Source organism: Anolis sagrei, chromosome X (assembly GCF_037176765.1).
Source record: "Anolis sagrei isolate rAnoSag1 chromosome X, rAnoSag1.mat, whole genome shotgun sequence".
NCBI classification, from domain to species: Eukaryota; Metazoa; Chordata; class Lepidosauria; order Squamata; family Dactyloidae; genus Anolis; species Anolis sagrei.
The window spans coordinates 15535451-15555613 of NC_090034.1; the positions used below are offsets into that span (position 1 = coordinate 15535451).

Genomic DNA, 20163 nt, shown 5'->3' on the forward strand with positions numbered 1-20163 from the left:
ATGCCCTCAGGTTCCTATGGATGGGACAGCAACCAGGGCCTCTATGGTTGCTGTTACTTCTCCTCCTTGTAAGTTTCCTCCGCTGGGCAGCCTCCCCCTCCACTCCTTGGCCCCTAGGGTCTGGCATCTTACTTGGGTGAAGACGAGAGGCCAATCCCTTTCTTAAACTGCAAAGAAACAGAATGGGTGACACCTGGCTCGACACAGTCCATGTGAAAACGATCTTGGAGCTGAACATAAACCAAGGGTGTGATGCAACAGCTCCAAAGGCCAATAGGATTCTTTTCCTGTCCCTTTGGCCACCTCCACTGACTGCAGACTTCTCCCTTTGTGGCCTTCCCTCCTGCCCCTTATCAATGGAAATGAGGCCATCCTCCTTCTGAAAATGCAAAGATACAAAATGGGTGACTCCTGGCTCGACAACAGTCCATGTGAAAGAGATCTTGGAGCTGAACGTGAGCCCAGAGTGTGAGGCAGCAAGTCCAAAGGCCAATGGGATTCCTTTTCCTTCCCCTTTGCATTAACCACAGGGCCACCTTCTCGCCGAACCTTGTGGGGGAAGCGGTCACCTCGCCCTCCCAGATAGGCTTTAGAGGGAGCAGGGGCCTCCTGGAGGACTTCAATGCTGTCATGCCTGAGCGCCGCAGTGTGCCCTGGACCAGCTCGGCCACAAGCCACCTCTTGGGCCACCCGCCCTCCTCTCCCTCATAAGTCTCCTATCATATTGGTAGCCATGGTAGATCAGTCCCCACAAACCCCTCCAGTAGGTTCAGTTGGTCATAGGGGTTATGTGTGCCAAGTTTGGTCTAGGTCCATCCTCAGTGATGCTCACAGTGTCTCTGGTTGTAAGTGAACTACAACTCCCAAAAATGAAGGTCAGTTCCCCCCAAAGCCCTCCTGTATTTGAAAGGTTAGAGGTTCAAAATCCAGGAGTGGGGTGAGCACCTGCTATTAGACCCAGCTTCTGCTAACTTAGCAGTTCGAAAACATGGAAACATGATTAGATGAGTAGTACTGCTTCTGTGGGAAGATTTTTTTCTTAATTTTTTTTATTGATTTATCACATTTATTACATACTATTGCATTTTGTACATCAACCTTTTTAACATGTTGTTTTATTGTTTTGCTTTGATAATTCCCCTCCTTTTCTCTTTTTTCCTTTTTTTCACCACAGTGCTCCCCTCCACCCGTCTCAAGCCACCATTCTTACATTTCATCTGTCCAAAATTTCATTTCTTCTTGTGACGGTAATTTTCCTTCCTTATTTTTTAATCCATTTACCACAAATCTTCCCCATACAGCATCAAAATCGCTTTGTTTCCATGTACCTTTTTTAATCTTTAATATACATGTCAATTTATCATTTGTTGCTATTTTCCATGCTTCCTTATACCACTCCTCTATTTGTACATTCATTTCTTTTTTCCAATTCCTTGCTATGAGCAGTCTTGCTATAGTTAATAAGTTTGTTATCGCTTCTTTATCCTCCTTTTTCACTGTGGGAAGATAAGGGCACTCCATGCAGTCTTGACAGTGGCCACATGGCCTCGGAGGTGTCTACGGACAATGCCGGCTCTTCGGCTTATAAATGGAGGTCCCAGAGTTGGACCGACTAGGTTTAATGTCAGGGGGAACTTTTACCTTTACTTATGTATATCTATACGTGTCTTCTTTTGTGGCTTTCCCCCTCTGATTCCACTTTGCAGGGATTCAAGGACCACTTTGCCAGCAAACTGCACGGTGGAAACAAACACCTTGGGCTCCTGGAACAGCTGGGTCCAGAAGGACTTTACTCCCACCGTGGCCCAGAGGCACTGGGAAGCCAAGTTCCACAACTCTCCCTACTTCTCCTCCTCCACCACCACCTCCACCTCTTCTCTGTGAGTCTCCCTCCGGGACCTGAAGAAGGGATTGGGAAGGGAAGGGATGAAAGGAGGGAGGGAAGAAAGGAAGAAAAGGAAGGTGTGTGGCAAAAAGCAGGAGAAGAAGGAAGGAAAGAAAAAGAGGAAAGGAAGCAGTGAAGAGAAAGGAAGAAAGGATGAAGGGAGGGAAGGAAAGAAGGGAAGAAAGAAAAGAGAGGGAGAATGGGTGGAATGAAGAGAGAGAAGAGGAAGAAAAGGCACTAAGAGAGAGGGAAGGAAAAGAAAAGAGGGGAAAGAAAGAAAGAGTAGATGAATAGGTACTGCTTTTGTGGGAAGGTAAGGGCGCTCCATGCAGTCATGCCAGTGGCCACATGGCCTCAGAGGTGTCTATGGAAAACGCCGGCTCTTCGGCTTAGAAATGGAGATCCTGACTAGGCTTAATGTTAGGGGAAACTTTTACCTTTACTTATATATATACCTATATGGTTCTTCCTGTGTGGCCTTCCCCCTCTGATTCCACTTTGCAGGGGTTCAAGGACCACTTCGCCAGCACACTGCATGGTGGAAACAAACATCCCGGGCTCCTGGATCAGCTGGGTCGTGAAGGACTTCACTCCCACTGTGGCCCAGAGGCACTGGGAGGCTGCTGACTCTCCCTACTTCAACTCTTCCTCCTCCTCTTCCTCTCTGTGAGTCTCTCTCCGGGGCCTGAAGAAGGGATTGGAGAGGGGAGGGAAGGGAAGGGAAGGAATGAAAGGAAGAGAAGGAAGGAAGGAAGATGTGTGACAAAAAGCAGGGGAAGAAGGAAGTAGAAGAAGAAAGGAAGCTGTGCTGTCGCACGCTGGGCCTGTACATTAGACCGTACACAGGACATAAATTCTCTGTGCCCAACGGGACGCCGGGGCTGCCTCAGAATAAAGGCCCTTAGATTCCCCCAAACAGAGTCTTTAGAATGCTTAAAGTAAGTCCAACAAAGTTCTTTTATTAAGGAACAAACAGGTACTTTAACGGTCTTCTTTACAGTCTATAGGCTCTTTCAATCTTGTCCACTAGGAACAGGCACTGTCTCCTTAACTGTAGCTAACCGATGGGGAAATCCTAGCTTCTAATCTGGGCAGTCTGTACTTGCCTCTGTTGACGTGGAGCCCCTGCACCCGGTACCAACTGCGTCTGGCTTCCGCGAGTGACTTGCCTCAACAGAGCTTTGTAGACCTCCAGGGAAAAAGAAGGAGTTCAGGTTGCTGAGATGGCCGGCTGGAGTCCCTCAGCCAAGCTGTGGCTGTATGTCTCCTGGCCAAGCCGTAGGGCTGTATAACCCCGGCCAAGCTGTAAAAGACGAAGCTTTTCTACAGGAGCCACTTCGTTCTATGTCCTGTGCGCAAGGCTTCTCTGTGGGAACTAACTCAAAATGGCTTTTTTCCCTCCAAAACTCAAAAAGGGGCGGGATCAGGGAACCTAACTATAACTGGCAGGTGGCTTACCCTATAAATGTAAATTATAACAGGAAACCCCCTGCTACAAATCCCAAGCATGGGATTGCACACAAACATGCAAACACAGCAAATAAATCTGTAGCTCCTGGAACAGCTGTTCCAGAACACTCCTGGCCTAGATTTCTCAATGATGAGAAATCTACACTATAATAAACGGACCAAAACATCGTGAGTCAAATTCTTATACTTTAGAAACATAGCATTTAAAGTCTTTCTATACAAACCAATCATACGTTCCCACACCCCCCCCATGTGAGACGCATGCAGTACATTAAACAATCATGAAACCTTTTCTGTACTCAAATACCTATTGACACTGGGGTCCTATCTGGGGGCACTTTTAACTTAGGGATGGTGGCATCAGATGGAGCAATCTCGGCCCTGGCCCTAACAAAACCCAAAGAGCAAGAACTAGAGCCTTTTTGTCTGGCATAAGCCACAGCTGTGATAGCTTTCTCCAAAGCGTCGCAAAAGACATGGAGTTCGGTGTGCAAGCTCTGTAAAGGGCTCCTGGCCGTGAGTTGGCGTGGGATGCTCAGATGGTGTAAATCTTGAGCCTGAACGATTTGCTGTTTGGTCTTGGGATCACGCTGTATCTTGCGTCTCAAAGACGGCAGTCTCTTCTTTGCTACCTGTCTGTTGGGAGGCAGGGTAGGCCAGTCTGCTTTGAAGGGCAAAGGGGCGATCCAATTCCCTTCCTCGCTGAGAGTGACCTCGGAGTTCATGATGTTCAGGAACTCTTGTTCATCTCGGGAGAGCGCAGTGTTCTCGTCGTCCTGGGATACATCGCAGATGGATGAAAACTCAGATGAAACTCCTTGGCAGCAAACAGAAATGTGGCTGAGGCAACTCTGCATGAGGGTGACTCTGCCACAGCTGAGGGTGTTTGGCTGATCTGGACACAGAGAAGACGGAGGATGCATTTTGTCGACACATACAGGCCCCTGTATGGTCCATCCTAATGGAGTCTTCTGTGCCAAAGGTGCACCAGGAGGACCTCTCTTTTCAGCTCGGATGCTCATCAAGCTGGGGCAGTTGGATCCAATGAGCAGGACTATGTCGATACCCAGCTCAAAGGGTGGAATGAGGTCCTGTAGTCCTTTTAGGTGGGGATGCGCTTGCATCATCTCTCTGGTAGCAATCTGGTCCTTATTGCGTGGGATGGACGCACACTCAATAAGGTCAGGTAACTCAAAACAAATGTCTTTGCCACATGGCGAAATGATAAATCTAGACGCAACGCGGCCCTGTCTTCGTTGTTTGCCTGTACAAGTGGAAATACAATAGTCAATAGTCTTTGCCTGCCCCTTAAAGATCTTGAAGAAGTCAGGGGTGGCCAGGGAACCGTCGCTTTGGTTGTCAAGGGCCACGTACATTTTCTTCTTCATCCAAGGCTTGCTGGCAGGAAAAACCTCTGCCAAACAAATAGGGTGGCAAATCCTAGTCTTCTTTGGGCTGCCGCACAACTGTGTGCAGGCCACAGAGGGTGCCTCAGTGCCCGATGAAGGTCCAGCTGAATCTTCTGTGGAGCGTTGACTGGTGGTCCCGCTCTTGACCTTGGAGGGCACGAAATCCTTGTCATGCATGGCTGAGCAATGCTTTTCGGATTGGCACACCTCACACTTTACCTTTTCTTTGCATGACTTTGACTGGTGGGGAGTTGCACCGCAGCACCTGAAGCAGATCCTGGACTTTTTGAGGATCTCGACCTTGTCTGCGTGAGGCTTCTTGGCAAACTCCCTGCAGTCGGCCAAACTGTGGGGCTTTGCATGCAGTGGGCACAAAACATCCTCGGGCGTCATCTTGGTGTCAGCTGGAGATGAGTTGGTCTCCGTGGACTTGACGGCGATGCTTCTCTCGGTGCCACTGTCCTTTGCAGGTTTCCCGGGCTCTTTGATGTGCCTATCCGACCTTGGAGTCCCATAAAGAGTTGGAAATCCCGTCTGTGGGTCGTTGAACTGCATGGCAGCATTTGTGACGAAGTCCACAAGATTGGTGAACGGTGGGTAGACCTGATGGTTGGCCTGCTTGAATCTGAAGACTTTTCTGCCCCACTCTTCTTGTAAGGAGAATGGCAGCTTCTGGATGATGGCAGTTTGGGACAAGTGTTGGTCCAGGCAGGCAAACCCTGGAAGATGTGGGTTTCCCTTGGCAGACTGAAGCTCAGTCAATAAGTCTGACAAGTCCCAAAGCTGTTCAAAGTCTTTTGGTTTGAGCACTGGGAACTTATGAAGTCTGTCCATCAGTGAGGCTTCAATTTGGGTGCTGGTCCCGTAGCGCTGATCAAGCCTTCTCCATGCAGTGTCCAAAGCTCTATCTGGTTGGTCGATGAGAGCCGAGAAAATCCTTCTCACCTGCTGAGCCGATACTGGACCAAGCCAGGCAATCAAAAGAGTCAATTGTTCCTCAGAGGAGAGTCTTAAACTCTGAATGGCTCGCTGAAAAGTCTTTTTCCAAAGTAGGAAATCTTCTGGCCGGTCAGAGAATTTCTCCACACCTTTGTCCCTCAAATCTTTTCTTGGTTTTCCTAAACAAAGACTCAAGCTGCAACTGAGGAGTCTGAAGGAACGGAAGGGGTGTTTGGTCAGGGGTAAAGGTGAAGTTCTTCTGAAATGTCGAAGGTCCATTCCAAGGAACACCTGTAGCCTCAGGAATGGGCGACACTCTGATTTCTGGGCTAGGCTTTGGTACCTGAGTTGATGGCTGTGGGCTCCTGGCCCTGAATTGCTCGACCAGCCTGTGTGGCGCGATGTCACTGTCCGCATGCACCAGGTTGCCATCTTGGAAACCAACGTGGGCTGGCAGAAGAGGCGTGGTTGGAGGTGTTGGCAAACGTTTGACATTTTCTTGAGACAATTCTCCTTGCAGCGCCTTTGCCAAGATGTTGGCACGGACCCTCTTCTGTGCTGCCTCCTGCTGGATGCGCGACAACTTTAGCTTCGCCTCTAACTCGGCTTGCGCCTGCTTCTGCTTTGTCTCTAACTCTAGTTGAGCCCGCTCGAAGTTCAGGCCTAGGTCTGCCGCTGCTGCCTCAGCTTCAGCTTCAAGAATTTTTTGCTGCAATTCCATCCGCTTGGCTTCTTTGTTGTAAAGGGCAGTCATCGATGAAGAGCTGCTTCTGGAGACAGACGATCCTGACGTGGAGCCATGTCTGCTGCTATGCTTCCTGCTGGTGTGGCTGTGCTTGCTTTGGCCAGAAGCACCTCCCTGACTGCTCTGCACACTTAAAGCCTTTGGGGAATGCTTAAGCGGCTCTGGGATCACGCTGCCAACGGGCGAAGCTTGACCATCTTTGTCCCTTCTGGGGGAGGGATTAAAGTCAGCTGCATAAAACAAATGAGCATAGCTAGCCTCCCTAGTCTTAACACGGTTCAAAAACTGGATTGCCCTACAATCTGCATCCTGGTTGTTTATTCTACTAAGCAACTGAGTGATGTCATCAACTAAAACTCTCCACTTATTAATCAAAATCTTAAGCTCTGCCTCAATGTCCTGGGATTTCTCCAAATCCTCAGAACGCTGGCTGTCGAGGTCAACAATAGAAAGCCATACACTTTCAAGCTTATCTGTAAGCAAAGATTCCTGCTGTAAAAGCGCATATAAGGCTTTGTGCGATGGGTGTCTAGAACCCTGGGAACGGAGGCTATAAGCTTTACCTTCAGACTTTGGGGAACCTGAGATGCCAGCCATGACAGCAAATTGCCCACACAGTATAGAAATGCAATCACAATAACAAATAATGTCAGTATAGTAATAATCCAGTCAATAGAGCAGTGCAATATGTCAATGCAATTACAAAGCAGTCAGTGTAAGAATGCAGATATAACAGATAAAACAAGCAATATATCAAAGCAATAATGCGCACACACAAATGGCTTATCACTTTTAAGCAATGCAGTTAGGACAGAGCAAGCAATTCAATCAATGCAGTTGCAAACACACTCAAAACCTTATAACTTTAAAGCAGAGAATAAACACAGCAGATGCAATAATTCAGATGCACATTGAACTCTTGCTGAAAGGCTGCAAAAAGCCAAAGGCGATTGCAAAAAACCCTTTCCAGGAATCTGGAAGCCAAGCACCAAAGGCTTCTGCAGAGCTGAGCTTCAAAAAGGGCGGGAAAAGCTTGCTCCTGCTGGAAACTGTAGCAGGACCTAGCAGAGCTTGCTATGTAGATACTTTAGAAAGGACGAGAAGAATGCTGCAATTCCATGCAGACCTGCAATGCAAAAACTGGAGGAGAAATGTAGCAACTTGCAAACTGAGTAGATCTTTAAAATGGTGGGATGAGAGCTGAAGCAAAGAAGGAGGCTGCCAGCCCCTCCCTTCTGGTCTTCCAAAATGGCCGAAAATGAAGAGACGCAGACAGATGGGCTCCTCTTCAAGATGGCCGAAACTCCTCAGACACACAGATGGATGGATCCAGGTAATGAAGACTTGAAATGGCTTGTACAGGCTTCTTAAACACTGTTCTGTAGCTGTAAAGTCTTTTTCTCTATTCCCGGGTAGCAGAAGCCACCAGCTCCGTCTTTTACTGTGCTGTCGCACGCTGGGCCTGTACATTAGACCGTACACAGGACATAAATTCTCTGTGCCCAACGGGACGCCGGGGCTGCCTCAGAATAAAGGCCCTTAGATTCCCCCAAACAGAGTCTTTAGAATGCTTAAAGTAAGTCCAACAAAGTTCTTTTATTAAGGAACAAACAGGTACTTTAACGGTTTTCTTTACAGTCTATAGGCTCTTTCAATCTTGTCCACTAGGAACAGGCACTGTCTCCTTAACTGTAGCTAACCGATGGGGAAATCCTAGCTTCTAATCTGGGCAGTCTGTACTTGCCTCTGTTGACGTGGAGCCCCTGCACCCGGTACCAACTGCGTCTGGCTTCCGCGAGTGACTTGCCTCAACAGAGCTTTGTAGACCTCCAGGGAAAAAGAAGGAGTTCAGGTTGCTGTGATGGCCGGCTGGAGTCCCTCAGCCAAGCTGTGGCTGTATGTCTCCTGGCCAAGCCGTAGGGCTGTATAACCCCGGCCAAGCTGTAAAAGACGAAGCTTTTCTACAGGAGCCACTTCGTTCTATGTCCTGTGCGCAAGGCTTCTCTGTGGGAACTAACTCAAAATGGCTTTTTTCCCTCCAAAACTCAAAAAGGGGCGGGATCAGGGAACCTAACTATAACTGGCAGGTGGCTTACCCTATAAATGTAAATTATAACAGGAAACCCCCTGCTACAAATCCCAAGCATGGGATTGCACACAAACATGCAAACACAGCAAATAAATCTGTAGCTCCTGGAACAGCTGTTCCAGAACAGAAGCAGTAAAAAGAAAGGAAGAAAGGAAGAAGGAAGGAAAGAAAAAAGAGAAGGAAGAGGAGAAAGGAAAGGAAGAAGGAACAAAGGGAGGGAAGGAAAGACAGGAAGAGAAAGAAGGAATAAAAGGAAAGTGTGACAAAAATCAGGAGAAAATGGAAGGAAAGAAAAAGGGAAGGGGAGAAAGTAAGGGAGGGAAGAAAGAAAGAGAAAGCGGAAAAGGAAGGTGTGTGACAAAAAACAGGAGAGGAAAGAAAAGGAAGGAAGCAAAGAAGAGAAGAAAAAGACGAAGGGAGGGAAGGAAAGAAGAGAAGGAATGAAGAGTAAAGAGTGGAAGATATGGGACAGAAAGGCCTTTTGTAAGCCACTCTGAGTCCCCCTTAGGGGGTTGAGAAGGGCGGGGTAGAAGCACTCCAAATAAATAAATAAAATAAAGGGAAGGAAGAGAAAAGAGGGAGAATGTATTATGAGAGAAAGCAAGGTAAGGAAAAAAAAGAGAGAGGAGAGGAAAGGAAGAAAGGGATAAAGTGGAAAAGAAGAGGAAGAAAAGAGGGACAAGATGTATGAGGGAAAGAAAGGATGAACTGAGACGGAGGAGGTGTATGAGGGAAAGGAAGGGAGGAAAGGAAGAAAAGGAAGGGAAGGGGAAGAGGAGCAGGGAAACCCAGGCTTCCGCCTTTCAGCTCTACTTCCTGTCTCCTTCCGGTCAGTTTGGACCAAAGGTCTTCTCGTTTGACACTGACTCCCGCCGAGAGCCCCACTCCGGATCCATGTGCGAGGGAGATGGTGGTCCAGGCTCTCCAGGAAAAGGAGAGGCCAGAGAAGAGGAAAGCAGAGGGAACGGATCTGGAGCTTAATCACTACGGAAGGGAAAAGAGGAGGTGAGAAGGAGCCAATATCTGTGTCAAGAAAGATTGCATAGAATCCTAGAGCCTTCCCGACAGATGCCCATCCCGCCTCTGCTTGAAAAATTCCAGAGAAGGAGACACCACCAGACTCCCAGGCAGCGGTATTTTCCACTGTCTTATTGTTTAGATGGTCTTCCTTTTTATGGCACCATAAAAGGAATTCCAGAAAAATGTCAGCGATCAAAGGAAGGGGGAAGTCTGTGATCAAGGGCTCTTTGACATAGAGAATGGAGTGAGAGCACCTCCCGGTGGCCAGAATTCAGCACAACCTCCAGGACGCCGAAGTTGGGAAAATGCGAACATAATACCTCTATCTGTTTATTTATTTACACCATTTAAATTCTGCCCTTCTCACCCCGAAGGGGACTCAGGGCAGATCACAGAACACATACACAGCCAACATTCAACGCCATTGAACGGACAGGACAGACAACAGATAGAGGTATATGTCAGTATTTTTTGCAAATTCGGCATCCTGGAGGTTATGCTCGAGTCAAGCACTGAAAGGGTTAAATGGATGCAGTGACTCAGAGAAACTGCAGTTCAATATAAGCAGGTGTGCCTGTTGTTTAGTAACGCCTCAGTTTGTGAGAGCTCTCAGTGTGAGAGAAGCCTCTCTGTGTGAGAAAACACCTCAGTGGGAGAAGTGTGAAGTAGGCCTCAGAGTGTGAGATAGGCCTAGATATGAGAAGGCCTCGTGTGGGAAGCTTCAGCGTGAAGGCTGAACTTTATTTGTGTCAAGAGTCTGCTATTTCTTTTTTTTTATGGCGCTGTAAGATACCTCCCTGCCTAATTTCTCTACTCACAGCTGTTTTCAAACTGCTTATTTCAGTGTTTCTCAACCTGGGGGTTGGGACCCTTGCGGGATGATGAGGGGGGTTACAGAGGGGTCGCGAAAGACCATCAGAAAACATATTTCTGATGATCTTAGGAGCTCCTTTGGCAGAGAAGGCTGAGGATCTCTCTGCCTATCCTTCTCTTCCTTTTTGGAAACAGATGGCGAAACCTCCCACCAAAAGCCCTCCTGCACTGTGATTGGCTGGCCTCTCAGCCGAGGAGAGGGCTGTTTCTGAGACTCCAAGCAGGGAGGGGAGAGCAGGTGTGCTTGGCACATGGCAGTATGGTGCGTGGGAGAGCATGCAAGGCTGGAGGGAGGCTCAGGCCAGGGAGTCCCTTCAAGGCATGGGGGTTTTGTGTGGGAAGTTTGGTTCAATTCCATCATTGGTGGAGTTTGGAGTGCTCTTGGATTGTAAGTGAACTATAAATCCCAACAACTACAACTCCAAAATATCAAGGTCTTATTTCCCCCCAAACTCCACCAGTCTTTGCATTTGGGCATATTGCCAAGTTTGGTCCAGATCCATCATTGTTTGAATCCATAGTGCTCTCTGGATGTAGGTGAACTACAACTCCAAAACTCAAGGTCAATGCCCATATAACCCTTCCTGTATTTTCTGTTGGTCATGGGAGTTCTGTGTGCCAACTTTGGTTCAATTCCATCATTGGCAGATTACTCTTTGATTGTAGGCTAAATATAAATCCCATCAACTACAACTTCCAAATGACAAAATCAATACCACCTCCCCCCCCCCCCCCCCACTCCACCAGTATTCAAATTTGGGCATTTTGAGTATTTGTGCCAAATTTGGTCCAGTGAATGAAAATACATTTGCATGTTAGATATTTGCATGACAATTCATAACAGTTTCAAAATTAGAGTTAGGAAGTAGCAACAAAAATCATTTTATGGTTGGGGGTCGCCACAACATGAGGAACTGCATTAAGAGGTCGCGGCATTAGTTATGAAGGAATGTGATGGATGGATGAATGAAATTGTGTCATGTGGTCGTACGACATTATTTCTAGTGTCATGTGATCTCTTCCAAATCCTATTATTCTATTATTCCTCACAGTCGCTATGAGAGTGCAGAAAGTGGGTCCAGTCAAGTCCCGGCGTCCGGTGGAGCCCCGGCATCCATTGTGCCCCAGTGAGTGCCAAGCATTGTGGGGACTTTGTGGCAAAATTGTGGGGGGAGGGGTCTCTGTTGAGAGACGAGGCCAATGCTCTCCCTCCTCCCCCTTCTTTCCTAGTCCTGGCACTCTGGACACCCTCCCTGGCCACAAGAGAGCCTTCAAGAGGAAACACTGCTCCTCTCCATTGTCAACCAGCTCCACCGAGAGCATCTCTTATGGGATCCCCCAGATATTCAAGGCCAAGGTGGGTGGTACTTCGTGTCAAAACTGTTTGTTTGGCCGTTAATGGAGTTCATTTATACCTAGGACAAAAAATATCTGGCCTTTTTGTTATAAGTCCTGTCAGAAATAGTAAAAATTAACTAGCTGTGTTAATTTTTCCAAACACGTGAGTCAAGCACTGAAAGGATTAAATGGATGCAAAGAAGCTGTAGTTCAATATAAGCAGATGTGCCTGTTGCTTAATAACGCATCAGACTGTGAGAGAAAATTGCTGGAAGAAACATTAACAACCTCAGATATGCAGATGACACCACTCTGATGGCCGAAAGTGAGGAGGAGCTGAGGAGCCTTCTAATCAAGGTGAAAGAAGAAAGTGCAAAGCTGGGTTGCAGCTAAACATCAAAAAAACCAAGATTATGGCAACAAGAATGATTGACAACTGGAAAATAGAGGGAGAAAATGTGGAGGCCGTGACAGACTTTGCATTTCTGGGCGCAAAGATTACTGCAGATGCAGACTGTGGCCAGGAGATCAGAAGACGCTTCCTTCTTGGGAGGAGAGCAATGTCCAGTCTCGATAAAATAGTGAAGAGTAGAGACATCAGACTGGCAACAAAGATCCGCCTAGTCAAAGCCATGGTATTCCCTGTAGTAACCTACGGATGTGAGAGCTGGACCTTAGGGAAGGCTGAGCGAAGGAAGATCGATGCTTTTGAACTGTGGTGTTGGAGGAAAGTGCTGAGAGTGCCTTGGACTGCAAGAAGATCCAACCAATCCATCCTCCAGGAAATAAAGCCCGGCTGCTCATTGGAGGGAAGGATAGTAGAGGCAAAGATGAAGTACTTTGGCCACATCATGAGGAGACAGCAAAGCCTAGAGAAGACAATCATGCTGGGGAAAGTGGAAGGCAAAAGGAAGAGGGGCCGACCAAGGGCAAGATGGATGGATGGCATCCTTGAAGTGACTGGACTGGCCTTGAAGGAGCTGGGGGTGGTGACAGCCGACAGGGAGCTCTGGTGTGGGCTGGTCCATGAGGTCACGAAGAGTCGGAGACGACTGAACGAATGAACAACAACAACTGTGAGAGAAGCCTCTCTGTGTGAGAGAATGCCTCAGTGGGAGAATAGGCCTCAGAGTGTGAAGTAGGCCTCAGTGTGCGGTAGGTCTCAATATGAGAAGGCCTGGTGTGATAAGCTCCAGTGTGAAGGCTGAACTTTATTTGTGTTATGGAAACCTTGTTGTTGTAAACAGCGCAACTGTATTATATAACTACAAAGAAAAGAGATGTAACATTGGTCTGTGTTTTTGTTTCTGTTCTTTTTCTCACTTTGGGCTACTGGTGCTGGGTCACACTGCTGCTGATAAGTTACTCTGCTGTATATTTATGGGGAGGGTCTTTTGTTAATAAGCCCACTTGTCCAACAAGGACTTTTAAAAATCTCCTTTTGGGGGTCTTGGTTGTAATTGCAAATGCAATGCCTGCTGGCTTATTACCAGAAGGAGCCTATTGGATCAAGGACTTCTTTGGGAGAATGCGAAGGGCCTCCTTTTGTTTTCTTTCTTCCAGGGGGGGAAGAAGACTCTGAAGAGCACACATGGGCAGGACAATTTGAGCAAAGAGCCGAGCTGTTCGCAGAGCAGTCACTTGTAAGTGCTGCATGTTAGGTGGGCGCTTTCTTTCTCCATTCCTGTTCCGATTGCTTTGAGGAGGCTGGGAGGAAGAGGCTGTTCTCTGGAAGCAGAGCATGATAGTTTATGTTGCTCTCGCCTCATTGACGGGGGTTTATAGTGAGGGGATGGGGGAAGAGCCTGCAGCCACCAACCCAACCCAACAGAGAGCTTCATTTTGCCTTCCTGCAGGGAGAATGGCCCCCACAGGACCATGCAGGTGAAAATGGGTAAGTTGGAGGCGCGGTAGGGAGGAAGGAGGCAGGTTTTTCCTTCTAGGAGTCTTTTCCCAGCCAAACCTGGCATCTTTTCCCAAGATGTTGTGGAGACGCCCCGCCAAGAAGCATCCAACCTCCAGGCCCCAGCCTTGTGCCCCGACAGCCCAAAGTGGATGAGTGTTTCCTTTGTCAGGATCAATCCAAACAAGCCATCAAAACTGGTGAGCCGTTCCTGTCCTCAAAGGCCCTCCCTCCACCGTGGTGCTGCCAGTTCCCTGGCTGGCATGATGGCCTTCTTTGGTGGGAGGAAGGAGGCCCTCACCTGCCTCTTTCTTGGCAGAGTCCCGAACTAGAGGCACTTTCCGAAGCCATGAAGGTGCGTGCCGAGGCCGAGAAAGCAGCCAGACTGCAGCAGGAGGACCACAGTGTTTGCACGGAGCAGACAAGTCAGGGAGGAGCTCCTCCTTCCCCACAGCCAGGCCCGAGCTGGCCAGCGGGTGTGTCATTAATACTTTTATTCTGTTTTCAGTGAGACAGAGTATTAAGCACTTTAGCGCAGCAGGTTAATCCCCAGCTGCAGCTGCAGTAAATCTTGCCAGCCGAAAGGTTGACAGTTTGGAGCCGGGACAGGGTGAGCTCCCGTTGAGCAGCAGTCGACGGGGACGGAACAACGGGCAGAAGATGTCCAGGCAAGGGTGGTGATTCCAGACGGTTTGATGAAAGAGACATCTCTGCTTTGCCTTCCTCAAGGTCCGGATTCAATGCCTGTCGTATTTGGCTCGGGAGTCCCTTTGAGCCATGAAGAGTTGCTGCCCCCTGTGACTGAGACGGAGGTCGCCAGATCCGGCCTTCCTCAAGGTCCGGATCCGATGCCTGTCGTATTTGGCTCAGGAGTCCCTTTGAGCCATGAAGAGTTGCTGCCCCCTGTGACTGAGACGGAGGTCGCCAGATCCGGCCTTCCTCAAGGTCCGGATCCAATGCCTGTCATATTTGGCTCGGGAGTCCCTTTGAGCCATGAAGAGTTGCTGCCCCCTGTGACTGAGACGGAGGTCGCCACATCCGGCCTTCCTCAAGGTCCGGATCCGATGCCTGTCATATTTGGCTCGGGAGTCCCTTTGAGCCATGAAGAGTTGCTGCCCCCTGTGACTGAGATGGAGGTCGCCACATCCGGCCTTCCTCAAGGTCCGGATCCAATGCCTGTCATATTTGGCTCGGGAGTCCCTTTGAGCCATGAAGAGTTGCTGCCCCCTGTGACTGAGATGGAGGTCGCCACATCCGGCCTTCCTCAAGGTCCGGATCCGATGCCTGTCATTTTTGGCTCAGGAGTCCCTTTTAGCCATGAAGAATTGCTGCCCCCTGTGACTGAGATGGAGGTCGACGGGCCCAGCTCCTCGTCCGTTGCTGCTCCTCAGCTTCCTTCTCCAAGCGCCGCCCCGAGCAGCGGCGGAGGGGGTTTCGTAGCTAAGACCCCCATCAAATATTCCCGCTCAGTGCTGCGTCCCGCCACCCTCGCCGCTCCCACTCCCAGTAATAGGCAGGCCCAACTGACCCCCAGTAGTGGGCCCCTTCAGACATCTGCCGGTCCCACCCAGGGGCCTGTGGAGTTGGGCAGCCCCTTTGGCTTTCCAGCCTCCGGATCCAGCACCAGCTCCTCGTCCGTTGCTGCTCCTCAGCTTCCTTCTCCAAGCGCCGCCCCGAGCAGCGGCGGAGGGGGTTTCGTAGCTAAGACCCCCATCAAATATTCCCGCTCAGTGCTGCGTCCCGCCACCCTCGCCGCTCCCACTCCCAGTAATAGGCAGGCCCAACTGACCCCCAGTAGTGGGCCCCTTCAGACATCTGCCGGTCCCACCCAGGGGCCTGTGGAGTTGGGCAGCCCCTTTGGCTTTCCAGCCTCCGGATCCAGCACCAGCTCCTCGTCCGTTGCTGCTCCTCAGCTTCCTTCTCCAAGCGCCGCCCCGAGCAGCGGCGGAGGGGGTTTCGTAGCTAAGACCCCCATCAAATATTCCCGCTCAGTGCTGCGTCCCGCCACCCTCGCCGCTCCCACTCCCAGTAATAGGCAGGCCCAACTGACCCCCAGTAGTGGGCCCCTTCAGACATCTGCCGGTCCCACCCAGGGGCCTGTGGAGTTGGGCAGCCCCTTTGGCTTTCCAGCCTCCGGATCCAGCACCAGCTCCTCGTCCGTTGCTGCTCCTCAGCTTCCTTCTCCAAGCGCCGCCCCGAGCAGCGGCGGAGGGGGTTTCGTAGCTAAGACCCCCATCAAATATTCCCGCTCAGTGCTGCGTCCCGCCACCCTCGCCGCTCCCACTCCCAGTAATAGGCAGGCCCAACTGACCCCCAGTAGTGGGCCCCTTCAGACATCTGCCGGTCCCACCCAGGGGCCTGTGGAGTTGGGCAGCCCCTTTGGCTTTCCAGCCTCCGGATCCAGCACCAGCGGGGCCTTGCAGGCCGCATACAGCCTCCCCAGGCCCTCGGGCTCCTTTCACTTCTAGGTGGGCACCCCAACAGCTAGCGGAGGAAGGGCCTTGGGCAACTAAGCAGATTTGGAACCACCGATGGGTCCCTCCTGCCGCCTCTGATGAACCTGGTGGGCAGCGCTCCCCAGGATGCCTCCTCTTTCTCTTCCTCCAGCGGCCTCAGCTTCAGCCTCACCTTCAGCATCCCAGACCCAGATGGCATTACAAGGTGGTGAGTCCTTGGTTATTCAGGCTGGAAGGGGGGGGGGGTTGTAATTGTTGCCCGTCCAACACGACACTGGACACCTACAATACTAACAACAGGGACTCAAAGGGTGAAGGCAAGGAACTATTGGTTTTGGAGCGCCTGGTGGCGCTGTGGGTTAAACCGCTGAGCTGCTTAACTTGCTGACCGAAAGGTTGCAGGCTTGAATACGGGGAGTGGGGTGAGCTCCCACTGTAAGCCCCAGCTTCTGCCAACCTAGCAGTTTGAAAATATGCAAATGTGAGTAGATCAATGGGCACTGCTCCAGCAGGAAGATAATGGCGCTCCGTGCTGTCATGCCAGTGGCCATGTGACCTTGGAGGTGTTTACAGACAACGCTGGCTCTTCGGCTTAGAAATGGAGATGAGCGCCTGAGTCCCAGAATTGGACACAACTGGACTTAATGTCAGGGGGAAACCTTTTAGCTTTACCTACTAACTATTGGTTCAGAAATTGAATTGAAACGGCTTATCCAAACGTGGATCTCAACGGCAGGCACGTCTTGCTTCCAGTATTCCCTGGTAGTCCCTGATCTAAAGTGCCGCCCTTTCCTCAGGCCAAGGGGCAGACAAAATGGCTGACCCAAACTCCCCCCTCATAGAACTAACATAAAAGTAACTACTCTGAAGAAGCCTGACAAAAGGAACTGGGACTTGAACATTTCCATCACATTATAGTTTTGCTTATAATTGATATAAACGCATCACTTACTGATTTATTCATCTATCCACCCTCTCTCTTTCAATATACATGCTTCTCCCCCCACCCCCAATAATAACTCTTCAAGTGGATTTCCTTCCTTGTAACTAGGAATCTGATGTCTGTAACTGGAAACCTGCACTTAGGCCAGGTTAATGCAGGGGGCTAAGATGACTGCTGCTCACACCTCTGCTATTCGCAAAGACCATCGCTGACCAGCATCTCTTTCCATAGGTCCCTCACCGTTGACATTTTCGATTGGAGCCAGGGCCAAGTTGGGGGCCCAGCAGCAGCTCCAGGCTCGGAGGCACCACCCCAGGAGAAAATGACCGCCAATGGGTCGGGATTCTGTTGAGAGACTGCCAACTGGCATGCCTGCCAATCAAAACCCCACCCTGTTCTCATTGGAACTGTCTAGGGCGCCTTGTCCTTAGATCTGCGAATGTCACTGTGAATATATATATAGTATTTATATAGTATTTAAGAGCATTTAAAACCAATATTTAGAAATTGAGCAAGCAGTTTGTTTCAGGGTCAGCGGGAGCGCTATATTTGTTTACTTGTTTGTTTGAGAGCAAAGGGAGAGCCTTGGGAAGGAGGGAGGGATAATGGATCTTGGATTTCGATTGGATATATTTCTTTACTTGTTTGTTTGTTTGTTTGTAAGTTAGAGGAAAGCCTTGGGAGGGAGGGAGGTGGTTATGGATTTCGATTAGATATCTTTGTTTACTTGTTTGTTTGTTTGTGATTAAGGGGGGCCAAGGGAGGGAGGGAGAGTTGATATTTATTTATGCAGATACTTTTTTTGTCTATATTTATACCTTTGTAACTAATAAAGAATAGAGGTTATTTGAACCTGCTTTGGTGTGGCTGCTTGGTTTTTTGGCCTCCAGATCAAGCGTCCGACTGTCCGAAGTTGGTTTGACCAACTGGCCAAGGAATAATGATGATGATGATGATGATGATGATGATGATAATTGCAACCCTTTTGGTACTAATGTTAGAGAGTGGTCAGTGGTCAAAGTGGTCTCTGGCCAAGTGGTCCCTGGTCCAAGTGGTCCCTAGTCAAAAAAAAGGTTGGGAACCACCTAGATGGAAGAGAGTAGACAGAATATGCAAACATCTCTGCAAATCTGAAGCTTTGACTCCACTTCATGAACCCCTTTGACTCCACTTCACTGCTGGTCTTCATTCACCCCAGCCTGTGTCTGTTGCTGCCCTCAAACTCGGCATGCAAAAGCAGGAGGGCAAGAAAATCAGAAACCAATGCATTTGAAATGGGAATGGAGTAAGTAGCTTAAGCTGCACTGCTGTAAAAAAAAATACCACCCTTTTAATAACGAAAGCACTAGAACTTCCCAGATTTGAGGAACACGTATTTAATAAAAAATGAGAATGGTTACATTAAAATAAACTCTACAGAATTTTCATTAGTAAAGCAGATCAGGCAAACAGTTTATTTTCAAGCTTAAATTTCCTCACATGCATTTTTATAAGGCCCGTTATAGTTTCATTACCAAACATTTCTGCAAGTTGCAATGGTGTTAATCCTCCCATTGGACTTTGTACATCAGCGGTGGCATTCAGCAATAAATAGCAAATTCCCAGGTGCCCTGAAACAAAGAAAGTGAGAGAGGGACAGATTTATTAACTTTTCAAATATTTTATGAAATAATAGGGTTTCCAAACGCCTTTTGATCCATCTAACATAGAGGTGGGCAATGTACAGTTCTAGGGCCTAGGGATTCTAGAGACGTCAAGGAACACAAAGACATCCTTCAGGGGTAAGAGCAAACCACATCTGAGTATTCCTTGGCCAAGAAAACTCTATGAAGTTCACAGGGTCACCATAAGTCGACAGGTGATTTGAAGGTACTTACATTACATAAAATAGCCAGCCTATTTGCAATGCAGCCTTCTTTATCTATAAAGTCAACTTTTCTAGTTTTCTGAAAAGTAAAATCCAGAAAAAATGGCTACATCTTCATCCAACATAATTCGCTGCACAGCTCAGATCCCCAACCCTTTATTCAACTCTTCTCTAACGGTAGATTTTATCTATTTGGCTAGCAAACTTTGAAGGAGCTGGGGGTGGTGACGGCCGACAGGGAGCTCTGGCGTGGGCTGGTCCATGAGGTCACGAAGAGTCGGAGACAACTGAACGAATGAACAACAACAGCAAACTTTCTTAATAACTTCCTAATTAGTTAGGCAACAGATGCACAGATTGGAAGTTACTAAGTACCATAATTCAAGTATACCATTGAGACTTAAAACGCAACAACAGAAAGCACCTTAATTATTATAGGTTTTTCTTTTAACACCCTTTGAGGGATATCAGTACAAAGGCGAAAAGATCTCTTCTGGCTTTATTATCATTACAGGCCATTATGAGGTCTAAGGCAGGACTGCAAGAACAGGGTACTGAAGGTACCGCTCCAACAGGAAGGTAACGGCGCTCCATGCAGTCATGCCAGTGGCCACGTGACCTTGGAGGTGTCTACGGGCAACGCTCTTTGGCTTAGAAATGGAGATGAGCACCATACCCCAGATTCGGATGCAATTGGACTTAATGTCAGGGGAAAACCTTTACCTTTACTAGTCTAACTGATATTGCTTGAAATGGGGGTTTGACTTTCGCTACCAAGATTAATTGCTGACATATTTCAATCACTGGACATTCCTCTTCTTCCCTTTTACAATTACAGTGTATAGATAGCACAAAAGTGGTACAGCTTCAAATCACTAAAGCATTACAACTATACAAAAAAACTATTTCAAAATTAGAAACTGAATATAGAAATGCTGTGCAAGATTGTGAATGTAGATATTAGGGAGGAGCAAATGCCAGGAGGTGTTGAGTTTAATCCCGCATCAAGTGGGAGAAAAAAGTAACATGCTGATCAGGGATAATGGTAAAATCCAGTATAATCAACAACAAACAAGAGCAAAAAAATGGTATATTTGGGGCAAGAGTGAATGTGGGAATAGAACCAACAATCACAAAGCATTACAGTGCGTAAAAATTCCGAAATGGAATAGCCAGATATTTACCAGAACTGTTGGGGAGTCCAGAAGAGCCCCAAATGCCTCAAG

The 20163-nt window shown here is 48.5% G+C and overlaps 3 protein-coding genes across 4 annotated transcripts in view; 2 read left to right on the forward strand and 1 right to left on the reverse strand.

Annotated features, from left to right (window-relative positions):
- Positions 1-20163, reverse strand: part of LOC137094983 (cytohesin-3) — a 326264-nt gene that overhangs the window by 104414 nt on the left and 201687 nt on the right. The gene's annotated exons all lie outside the window — the stretch shown is intronic.
- On the forward strand, positions 1509-14003 carry LOC137097929 (uncharacterized). The gene is made up of 8 exons (XM_067473394.1): positions 1509-1880; positions 2390-2551; positions 9372-9542; positions 11483-11557; positions 11661-11787; positions 13332-13411; positions 13625-13662; positions 13750-14003. The coding sequence occupies exons 1-8, from the start codon at positions 1567-1569 to the stop codon at positions 14001-14003; spliced, it is 1221 nt and encodes a 406-aa protein (XP_067329495.1). The 5' UTR covers positions 1509-1566.
- Positions 13999-16354, forward strand: LOC137094982 (atrophin-1-like). The gene is made up of 2 exons (XM_067461079.1): positions 13999-14147; positions 14401-16354. Exons 1-2 carry the CDS (start codon positions 14021-14023, stop codon positions 16137-16139), a joined length of 1866 nt encoding a protein of 621 aa, XP_067317180.1. The 5' UTR covers positions 13999-14020; the 3' UTR covers positions 16140-16354.

Bases quoted from the DNA above. Each gene is read 5' to 3' on its own strand.
- LOC137094982 (XM_067461079.1), top strand. From the start codon at position 14,021: ATGAAGGTGCGTGCCGAGGCCGAGAAAGCAGCCAGACTGCAGCAGGAG. The intron at 14,148-14,400 runs GTGTGTCATTAA...GCCTTCCTCAAG, and splicing joins AGGCCCGAGCTGGCCAGCGG to GTCCGGATTCAATGCCTGTC.
- LOC137097929 (XM_067473394.1), top strand. From the start codon at position 1,567: ATGCCGGCTCTTCGGCTTATAAATGGAGGTCCCAGAGTTGGACCGACT. The intron at 1,881-2,389 runs GTGAGTCTCCCT...TCCACTTTGCAG, and splicing joins ACCACCTCCACCTCTTCTCT to GGGTTCAAGGACCACTTCGC. The intron at 11,788-13,331 runs GTGGGTGGTACT...TCTTTCTTCCAG, and splicing joins CCCAGATATTCAAGGCCAAG to GGGGGGAAGAAGACTCTGAA.